This window comes from Nuphar pumila, chromosome 2 (assembly GCF_984573655.1).
Source record: "Nuphar pumila chromosome 2, dmNupPumi1.hap1.1, whole genome shotgun sequence".
Lineage (NCBI taxonomy): Eukaryota > Viridiplantae > Streptophyta > Magnoliopsida > Nymphaeales > Nymphaeaceae > Nuphar > Nuphar pumila.
The window spans coordinates 73,914,136-73,925,871 of NC_143250.1; the positions used below are offsets into that span (position 1 = coordinate 73,914,136).

The 11,736-nt window shown below is 38.1% G+C and overlaps 1 protein-coding gene across 1 annotated transcript in view; it reads left to right on the forward strand.

Annotated features, from left to right (window-relative positions):
- The window catches only part of LOC149845766 (PHD finger protein ALFIN-LIKE 2-like), a 53,820-nt gene extending 45,524 nt beyond the window's left edge, over positions 1-8,296 (forward strand). Inside the window, exons 4-5 of the mRNA XM_089995981.1 lie at positions 7,690-7,810; positions 7,879-8,296. Of these exons, the coding sequence (XP_089852107.1) occupies positions 7,690-7,810; positions 7,879-8,133 (376 nt within the window). The 3' untranslated portion in view covers positions 8,134-8,296. The remainder of the gene's footprint in view (positions 1-7,689; positions 7,811-7,878) is intronic.
- The last annotated feature ends 3,440 nt before the right edge of the window (positions 8,297-11,736 follow it).

An 11,736-nucleotide genomic window follows, 5' to 3' on the forward strand; every position in this document is an offset into this window, starting at 1 on the left:
CATATTTATAAGGGAAGAGTGAGGAAATAAGGGAGATTAGAGAGGAAAAAGGAGACCACACTAGCTGTTGGACTAGCTTCCAATAGTTAGTCTAAGTCAACCATGGTTGACTTAAAGTCTATAATATATATATATATATATGTATGTATATACGTATATACATAGAGTGATGCGTAGGTGCTTGAACACTTGATGTTGCTAAGCGTCCATCGCGTGCACGATGGACACTCAGCCTTTTTTTACACAAAAACATGCAAAAATAGGTGAAAAGGGCTTTAGGCTTTTGAAGCGCCACTAAAAAACAATTTCAAAATGCCGCACGTCCATGTGGACTATCTAGCCTTATTTGGCTTAAAAGTCTATTTTTTAGCATTTTTTACCCTTGTTTCACATTGTCCTTTCATCATGCGCTTGCGATGGGCGGTCAGTGTGATTAAGCACGAGTTAAACACCTATTTCATCTACACATTTTCCTAAATATATTATAGACTTTAAGTCAACCATGGTTGACTTGGACTAGCTTTTGAAAACTAGGTTCAACTACTAGATTTCTAGCAGTTGGACTAGCTTCTAATAGCTAGTCCAAGTCAACCATGGTTGACTTAAAGTCTATAATATATATATATACACATATATATATAAACAATATATAATATATATACATATATATGTATATCCATATACAATATTATATATATACAAAAAGATATATATCTTAACACAGGTCCGTTCAGATTAGTCTATCACCGAAAAAAAAGAGTTGCTGTTGATTTTTTCCAGTGACCTCTATTACAAAAACGGTCAGTTGATTGTGTGCCCTTAAATTCGATCTAGAAATTGTGCCAATTTGAGGTAGGAACTCCTCCCTATCTTTGATTTGCCCAAGATCTCAAAATTAGAGGTGAATTGGATCTATTTGATTGACTAATTGGATCAACATTTAGATGGGTTGCTGTACCCTTTTTTGGCAAAAAACTCAGTGAAATTCTGTCTGTTATATATCACTTATCTTGTATACCTAATTATCCTTGGAAATCTTTGCTGGAATCTCCTCAAATTCGGACTAGGGACTCCTGATTGTGTGTATATAGCTATCAAAACTGAAAAAATTGCTGGAAGTATCCAAAAAATTCAATCTTGAATGAAAAGCCCAAAATTGGTTTTACAGTTCCCCACGCGAGGCTAGTTTTCATCTATAGCTAGTGTCATGTGCCAAATCCCCACGGAATTGTCCCATATTTTTCCAGACCTAGTGGACACTGTTGTATGGTCAATTCATTGAAAATCAATTTTTTGCTGTGGAGATCAGACTCAAGACTCTGTCTCTCGATGGAGACTGTAGAATAATTCGGTAGTGTTCTGGAAATTTGCTACTTATTGGAATTTTGTGGTTGCTACTTGTTTGAGGTTGATATAAGAAATTTGACAAGATGTCAGAAAACAAGAATTGGTGCAAAATTTGAGTGCTGAGACTGAAGAAAAAATCAGTTCTATTAATGGGATGTTTAGTTACTTTAGTACCATAGATGAGAAGTTAAAGATGATGGCCGAGATGTGCATTATCACTGGAAAATCTAGTGGGCCTTTGGCTCTAAGGGCGGATTCCAGCCAAGTTGAGAGCTTTAGGACATTGCTAGGCATGGATAAGTTCATGGTACTTTCTGAAATGATCGATCAAGAAGAATAATTAGAGAAATTAAGGGAATTTGAAGGAAAAAAAAGGAACAAAAGATATTGGATGTGGACATATTAGGTTTATTGAGTAGGGTTGAGTTAAGGATAAAGTATAGTTTGTTCCAGAGTTACCGGAAGCGCCTAGGTAAAAGGGGAAGCGCGCTTCGGAAGCGCGAAACGTCGCGCTTCCAAAGCGTGAGGGGAAGCGTCCCCCTTTTATGGGAAGCGCGCTTCCCCCATGCTTCCCCCCACGCTTCCCCCCTTGCTTCTCCATTTTTTCCATTTTTTTCGCTTCCCCTTCGCTTCCGGTTCGCTTCCTAGGTCGCTTCCGAGACGGTTCGGAATTTTCTTCTAAGTAGTCCCACGCTTCCCCGCTTCCTAAGTTTTTGAAAGTGCCTCGCTTCCCGCTCCCGCTTCCTCGACTGGTAACTCTGGTTTGTTCTCCAATCTTTAGCTAAACTAGAGCTTTAAAGCTTCTCCCACTTAGAGGCAGGGACAACCTGTCAAGAATTCTAGAGAATTCATACAATTGGATTAATAAGCGAAAGATCTTAACACAAGGCAGGGGCTAACTATTTATAGCTCATGGAAAGACTTCCTACATAAGTTACCCCATGTAGCTTTTCTTGCAAGTTTCTTTCATGAGCTGCTTCCTCTATAGGCTAATACAAGTGAGATGCATTGAACCTAAATCCCTTATAAGATATAGTGCACCCAAACCTAATAATTCTCTCAAGATGGATGTAGGTCTTGGTATAAGGAGATCCAATCCACCCCATGTGGTGTACATGTAACAATCTATCCCCCTTAAAATTTACCTTGTCCTCATGGCAAGAATTTGATAGGATGCGTAAGGAGCTCATCCTCCCTCTTCCAAGTGGCTTCATCTTGTCTATCTTCATTCTTGCCCCATGACCGACCCATACAACACATGATAGTGATCCAACTCATCTGGCCATCCCAGGACCGACATCCAATGAATAATCCCAACCCAACTACACACACATGAATACAACTTCAAAATTAAGCATACTACTACTATATATTGTACTAGTCTCATCTATTTACATGGTAGTGGGGTTTCCCTAATTGAGAAACCACAAAAGGCATGGGAACATATTTTGCTTTGACTCCATGGTTGAATCACCGAAAGACATGCTAATATGTGTGCTTCCTCAAATCTTGTGCATTCACCTCTTGAGTGAACTCTTTCTTCATAGCCATTAGGACATGCATTTGTGGTTTCTTGTAGCAATATTTCTTGATGAGAGGTTTCCTTGGTGCCTTGGGTCTCCACACTCTCCTTCATGTATGAACTCTATCTTCATAGATGCCACTTTTGGGGGGATTCTTAGCTGAATCTTGAATTGTCAATCTTTGAAGCACTTTTTTCTCGACTTGAAGGCTGGCCACTGTTGAAAGGCCTGGTCACATGGTTCCACCATATTGTTTTGCTTCTCTTTGACAATGCATGCCAATTTGAAGCACTCAATGAGGCTATTGCTCCTAAGACCAACAGTGAATGTTCCAATGAGTGAATCTTGGGACCAGCACACCACAAGATCACTTAGCCTCTCAAATTGGGCTTGGGAGTTGAACACACCATCGGTTTGTCTGATTCTTGAAAATGCGACATTATGATTGACAAAAGATGAGGTTCCAAAGCGTAAAGTGGGTGCTTTGGGGAATGATTTCTAGTTGTGAGTGCCCAAATGTGTCTCAAACTATCTATACCACCAAATTGTATCTTCCTTAAGATCCATCGAGGTGAGATTCACCTTCTAGTTTTCTGGCGAGTGGGTAATCTTGAAATATTGTTCTACTTTGAATAACCAGCTTATTGAGTCTTTGGTGGAGAACTAGGAAACTCTACAATAAGATATAAAAAGTTAAATATTTTATTGATGAGAAATAACCAAAAAAATATACAAGAAAAACCTCACTACAACACATGCACACACACTCAATATACATCCATCCTCTCACGCCTATACAACAAAAGAAAGAGCAATATATAGAGGAAGACACAACGGCTAGTTTGACTAGTCGGCAAACTAGCCATCTCTAACGATTAGTATACAACAACAACAACAACAACTATGCCTTCATCCCAAAATAATTGGGGTCGGCGATATGAACCAACAAAGAAAATCATTCTGGGTCTTCCACATGAATCCTTCTCCTCCATTCATTTCTATCCAATGCCATGTCCTCGGTGAGGTTCAAAGCATTCATATAATTTCCTATCACCTCCATCCATGTCTTCCTAGGCTTACCCCGACCTCTTTTAACTAATATATTTTCCCATTTCTCCATCCTTCTAATTGGAGCATCATTAGGCCTTCGTCGAATATGTCCAAACCACCGTAAACGATTCTCTCTCATCTTATTTTCAGTGGGTGCAACGCCTACCTTCTTACGTATCTCCTCATTCCGAATCTTATCTTTTATTGTATTTCCACACATCCATCTCATCATACGCATCTCAGCTACACTTATTTTTTGAATATGATGTCTCTTGGCAGCCCAACATTCCGTACCATATAGTAAAGCGGACCTACTAGTCGTTCTATAAAACTTTCCCTTCAACCGCAATGGCATTCTACGATCGCACAACACTCCAGTTGCACTCTTCCATTTCATCCACCCAACCTTTATCCTATGATTTACATCTCCATCAATTTCTCCATACTTTTGAATGATAGATCCTAAATATTTGAAAGAATCATCCACCAGTATTTCTTGCTCACCAAGCTTCACTACATTCCCATCACTACTTCGTTGCTTACTAAATCGACATTCCATGTATTCTGTCTTACTCTTACTCAACTTAAAACCTCTTGCTTCCAATGTCTGTCTCCATAATTCTAACTTAGCATTAACCCCAGCTCTAGACTCATCAATCAAAACAATATCATCAGCAAACAACATACACCACGGTACATTTTCTTGAATTGATCTCGTAAGCTCATCCATCACTATCGTAAATAGGAAAGGGCTTAAAGCAGATCCTTGATGTAACCCAACCGTTATCGGAAAATTGGTTGTCACCCCTCCACAAGTGCGGACATTGGTTACTACTCCTTCATACATATCTTTAATTATACTAATGTACTTGAGAGAAACACCTTTCTTCATCATTGTCCATCAGAGAACGTCCCTAGGTACTCTATCGTAAGCCTTCTCCAAATCAATAAAAACCATATGCAAATCTTTGTTCCTCTCTCTATATCTCTAAATAAGTTGTCTAAGAAGATGTATAGCTTCCATAGTTGATCTTCCAGGCATAAAACCAAATTGATTCTCCGATATCATGACAACCTTCCTCAACCTAGACTCAATCACCCTCTCCCAAAGTTTCATAGTATGACTCATGAGTTTTATGCCATGATAGTTTGTGCAATCTTGTATATCACCCTTATTTTTATATAAAGGCACCAAAGTACTCTTCCTCCACTCATTAGGCATCTTATTTGTTCGCCAAATCAAGTTAAAAAGATTTGTCAACCAGTCTAAACCTTTCTCTCCCAAGCATTTCCAAGCCTCGATAGGTATACCATCTGGGCCAACTGCCCTTCTTGATTTCATTTTCTTCAAAGCCTCTGCAATTTCTTTCTTTTGAATCTTGCGCATGAAGTCACGATTTATCTCATGAAAAGGAATGGAGAAGTTTCCAAGATCTTGAGCATGACTATCATTAAATAGCTTATCAAAATAATCTTTCCATCTCTCCTTAATCTCTTCATCTTTGACTAAAACCCTTTGTGTTTCATCTTTGATACATCTAACCATACCCAAATTCATCGATTTCCTATCTCTCATCTTTGCAAGCCTATAAATATCCTTCTCGCCCTCTTTGGTATCCAACTTGTCATAAACCTCCTTATATACCTTATCCCTCGCGTTCCGAACTACTTTTTTAGCTTCCTTCTTTGCTATCATATACTTCTCCAAATTCTCGTTATCACGACTTTTACTTAGATTTCTATAACACTCTCTTTTAATCTTAATAGCTAATTTGGCATCCTCGTTCCACCACGATGTATCCTTACCTAGCGGTGCACCGTCTTTAGACTCACCCAATACCTCCTTAGCCACCTTTCTCATGCCACCCGCTATCTTATTCCACATAGATTCTGAATCTTTCTCGAGACACCAATCAACTTCCTTAACTACCCGCTCTACAAACATTCCTTGTTTAGCTCCTTTCAATGCCCACAACTTAATTCTAGGATCTATCCTATGTCTATCCCTTTTGCGACATTGTCTAATTCTAATATCTAAAATTAAGACTCTATGTTGTGTAACTACACTTTCTTCCGGTATAACCTTACAATCGATGCAACAACCCCTATCTCTCTTTCTAAGTAGAAAAAAATCTATTTGACTCGTATTAACCCCACTTATAAATGTTACTAGGTGAGATTCCCTCTTCCTAAACCAAGTGTTTGCTAAGATCATATCATAGGACAAACCAAAATCTAAAATCTTTTCTCCACTTTCGTTTCTTTCTCCTATACCATAGCTTCCATGGATACTCTCAAATCCATCCCTACTAATGCCTACATGCCCATTAAGGTCACCGCCGATGAAAAGCCTTTCTCCATAAGATATCCCTTGTACTACTTCATCTAAATCTTCCCAAAATTGACGCTTAATGAAATCATCTAAACCTACTTGAGGTGCATAAACACTAATAATATTAATAATATCCGTACCTAATACTAATTTAATAAGTAAAATCCTATCACCCTTCATACAGACCTCAACTACATTATTTATAAACTCACGACTCATAACAATCCCTACTCCATTCATATTCCTATTTATTCCTGTATACCAAATTTTATATCCCCATGGTTCTATCACTTTTGCTTTCTCACCTACCCATTTGGTCTCTTGTAGACATAAAATATCAATCTTTCTCCTACACATAACATCTACTAACTCTACCAACTTACCAGTTAAAGACCCTATGTTCTAAGTGGCTAACCTAATTTTATGGTCTTGGACTAACTTCTTTACCTCCACCCGTCCAACAAAGTGAGGGAACCCTTGCCTATTTGACACCACACCCGGGCGACGACCTAGCAACCCTTGCCCATTTATCACTGCCTCCGGGCCTATAGAGTATAGCGCGTCGCTCAATAGGAAATGCCCCAACGAAATTCTCATATTGGTTCATATTCATAGGGTATGACTAAGTTTTTATGCTGGCTGTCACAGGCCTACCGCAACCCTCCTTTATTCGGGCTTGGGACCGGCAGTGTATAACTAAACAGTTATACACAGCGGAGTTAAATTAGCTGTTAGAGCAAATCCCAACAGCTAGTTTGACTATTCAAACTAGTCATTAAAGCGGTTAGTATGACTAGTCAAATTAGCTGTTAGAGCAAATCCCAACAGCTAGTTTGACTATTCAAACTAGCCATTAAAGCAAATCCTAACGGTTAGTTTGACTAGTCAAACTATCCGTTACAAACCCCAATGGCTAATGGTCAATCTCATTTGATAAAAAAGAAAAGTAAATAAATAAATAAAATTACAATATGTAGTCATCTTAAATAATGACTAATAGTAATAAAAATGAAATCCCTATTCTACCCTAAAGGTCATCTGTCCTAAAGTATCCTTTTACTAAAATCTAAATCACAGTAAGTATACTTTAGTATACTTGGAACTACAATGAGAAAGACAATACAAATGAAAATATCTGTAAGTATACTTTAGTATACTTAGGTATATAATACAATGTATATTTCTTAACATGTATAAACTTTAGCAGTAACTGTGCTTTGTGAAGTGATTTTCAATCATGTTCAATCCTTCGTACACTTGGTTCATATTTGTAGGAAGCGTCTGTTCAGCATGATCAATAGACTGGCGGTAGGCCGCTACGACCTATATATATATATATAAACTTTAGCGGTAATTGCGCTTTGTAAAGTGATTTTCAATCATGTTTAATTTTGTTTTTCTGTTTCAATCCTTCGTACACTTTGTTCATATTTGTAGGAAGCGTCTGTTCAGCATGATCAATGATCTGCCGACCGTCTTTGAAGTTGTGTCAGAAAGAAAGCCTGCAAAGGAAAAGCTCAGTGCAGATAGTGGAAGCAAACCAAGGCCATCAACAAAGGTTGGCAACTGTAACGATGATGTGGTTTTTGGATTGATAAGAAATTTTGACTGCTTGCCTTTCTGCAGCGTTCAAGTGATGGGATGATTAAAAGTAGTTCAAAGCCAACAGTCGATGGAGATGCATATGATGAAGAAGATGATGAACACAGTGAGACTCTTTGTGGAAGTTGTGGAGGCAACTACAATGCGGACGAGTTTTGGATTGGGTGTGACATCTGCGAGAGGTGGTTCCATGGCAAGTGTGTGAAGATAACACCGGCCAAAGCTGAGAACATAAAGCAGTACAAGTGCCCTTCATGCAATCTTAAGAAAAGCAAGTAGAGATTACAGAAGCAGTGTCTTCCCAGTAAACATGTGAAACGTAAGAGTTGAGACTATAGACTTTTTAAATTTGTCAAGCTTAGTGGAATCCAGTGAGAAAATCTTTGTGCATTGTTGAAATATTATCGTTGTTAAATTTTAAAGAAGAATTTCTGTTGTACACGTGATTACTTGGTTACCTGTTTATTAACGGTGGTTGGTAGGAAGTGTTAGAATCTGAGGAAGTCCTTGGGTTTCTGGCATATGATAGAATTGTTTTGCTGGAAAATTTGCCAATTCTTTGGTTTTCTGACGTATGATAGAATTATTTTGCTTGATAATATGATTGTCAACTTTCCACCCATTTACTATGTTTCCAATGAGTCCATATCATTCAATCATTTATAACTTTGTGGATGAGATGTGGAATCTGTCACCTATGAGAGAAATAAGAGGGGCGTTGAATATGCCAAATCAGGCTAGCAGGTTTTATTAAAGCGTACACAGTAACCGACTCTAGAAAATTGAAAATATTCACGGTGTATTTGTATTCAGATCTGGATGTCTAAGCATTCTGGTTTCTAAAGTTTTTATGTTCTTGGGGTTGAATGTGATAGCTGGATGGTTAGGTTGCATCCTCATTACTGAGGAGGCTATCGTTTCTGAAAGTGTCTCGGGTTTGAATCCTACAGGGTTTATCCCCCGGTTTGCCTGTCAAAATAAGGAAAAAAGAGAAGTTTTTATATTATTTAATAAGTGGTTTGCTCGGTGAGAACTGATTTTTTCTTTGTACAAACTTGCTGGGATAATGGCTCTTTTCAAAATTTATCACTGTTAAATTTTAAATTCAGTACAATGAGTTGATTCCACAGGAATAAATCCAACCCGGAGGTTTATGCTTCCAAAACAAAAGGTATGACTGGGCTTGGGATATTTTAAATGCTAACCTTGCCTTATTGTCGAATTAAAACACATTTAGGTCTACAATCCTGTTTCGATTTAGAGTTCAAGCTGCTTCCACCATAGCCATCCATTTTCTCTCGTTGGCGATAACTTCAGTATCTTGAAGATCTTGCCGCAGACTTTCAATGTTCGATGCCAATGTGTAAAACATCAATCTTTGTCCAATAGAATGTATATTCATTGCTGGAATAATGAACTGAAAGCCCTACATCTGCTCTATCACTTCCTTCAAATCACTAAGCCTCTGGGAGCTTCGAATCAGAGCTGGTGGTTTCTCTCAGTGTTCTCTGCTGTCTTGGATCTGTGGTGTTGCCAAAACATTGCATTGAGTTGGCAGCGTCAGCATCATATTTGAACATCATTCACAAGATGTTTTTGGCATCTCCATCATTAACACCAGATTTTGACAAAACCATATTTTGGCCACACATGAAATTGGCGTTTCCATCTCAATGCAAGGTTCCCAAACAATGCCCAAGTATATATCAAAGAAATAGTGCATGCCATCATTTAGTAAAATTTCAGAATTCATCCAAAATGTTGCCCTATCCTTTCAATTATCACTCTTTATAGCCGTTCCGAATATCACTCTTCAATTTAGGAATGTGTCAGTTTTGGTTCCATATGGAAACATGAAACAGAGGATCCCAAAATTGCTTTAGCCCAAGGCTAAGAATGCTCCACTAAGAACCGCCATTTCATCACTTCAACTAGAGACATTGAGGATATCTTTATGTAACAAACGATTTCCTCTAATTTCACATAAAAATCGGCTAGATCCTCCAATCAGCTAAGACAATTTTTTTGTTTTTGATGTAGGATCAATGTTCTGATACCAAATGATACCAGACCGTCTTTAGATAAGAAAAATGAAGAAGAAAAGGTGATAAAGTAGTGGTAAAGGGGTTGGCTAAACAGAGCCAATTCTCTCTCTATAAACTAGAGGGAGAGAGAGAGAGACCAAAGAAACTCAAGTCTTTTTAAATTGAGTAATGGATGATACAAAACGTGTCATGCTGCTACGCATGGCCCTCCGGAGGGGGCCTGGGCCTACTTATAAACTCCATGGATCACATACAATGACAATTATGCCCCTCACTTATGCTAACGTTTCTTCTATGTATATGACCCAATCCAGATACAATTAGTTAATCTAATCCCAATGCAAGGCCTAGTCAACTCCCATTGAGCCTAGGTAAGCTAAACTAGCATAGTATGTTCCTCCATCACATGAGTCTTCCTCTATTGGGTTGGTAGCAATTTTCTTACTATTAGTTTTCATAGGACTTTTTTTTTAGGACTCAGTTTTTTTCCTAGGATTTAGTGTTTACAGGATGTCATTTCCTTAGGAATTAGCATTCTTAGGGCATAGGATTAGATTTTTTTTGGATTTCTTTTTCCTAGGATTTGTGCTCATAGAAATCTTATCTCCAAGGAAGTTTTCTTGTTTGCTATCACACACTGTCTTGGGGTGTTTTTTTCATGGAGGTCATTATTTCTTTTACATTGCTTAGGTTTTCTGGTGAGAAACCTAGTTTTTCCATAAATTAGGCAATTCTACCTAGCATTTTAGAGACAAGTAGGCTAGTTTCCTTCATTGTGCAAGCATATATATTATGCCTTTGTCGGTTTGAAACATAGAAACCCTTACTGGAGCTTTTGCAAATCACCTAGTCTTAAGAAAATATTAAGCCCCAACAAACTTAGGTCTCATTTTTTTTTTTTGGAACAATGTTTACAAGTGATTGCTCATTTCTCTTGTTTTAGGTCTCGTTCTTAGGACTTTTGAGAGCCCCTCACTTTTGTGTGCATTTTTCAAAAAACTCCCATCTTGTCGTATCTTTAGATCTTCAGATCCCCTTACTACTACCTTAAGTTGTATTCTTGAGTATATCAGTAGAGTACCTTGAAGTCAAATTATCCATTTATCCATACCAATTGACATATATTAATAGTGAACCTAGAAAGTTGAGAAATTTCAACTTTTGAATATTTTATGATTTCAATGAACAATACATCTTAGCAAGATTGTCTATTTTTGTTAAGCTAGATGGACCAAAATCTTCCACTGCATTGACATGTTCAAAATCTTCCTTTTCAACATAATTCTCAAACACCTCTTCTTTCAAAATAGGAGCTACAGTGGTTTGATTTAGGCACAATGAGTGCTCCTTTTTCTAGAACCATGGCAAAAAAAGAATGATTATCGACCTGAGCCTCACGTTAATGAGCCTAGGTGTGAACCAGCTTGGGCATTTTGATAACTTTGAGTGTAAGAACCTGTGAAAAAAAAATCATGTGTCATGTCAGACATGCCGTGTGTCTGACTCGTGTTGGGCACGTCGCGTGTTCGACATGTATCCAGCACACCAGACTCAGTGTGCTGGACACGATCCGGATCCGAGTGAGATCGGATCGGGTTTGACCCAGACCCGGTCTCCAGAACCTTCAACTGAGCCTTCAAAAGGCTCCGGTGAGGCTGTGCGAGGAGCAAAAAGCCAGAATGAAGTTATGAAAAGATTCAAAAAGATAAAAAGATAGAGTCCTGATCCAACTAGGACTCTAAAATTTTAAGATTTTTGATAAATAAATGAATCCAGAAGCGACACCACCTAAATAGGTCTCATCTTAGAATTGAAATTGATTAAAAATGAGTTTAAA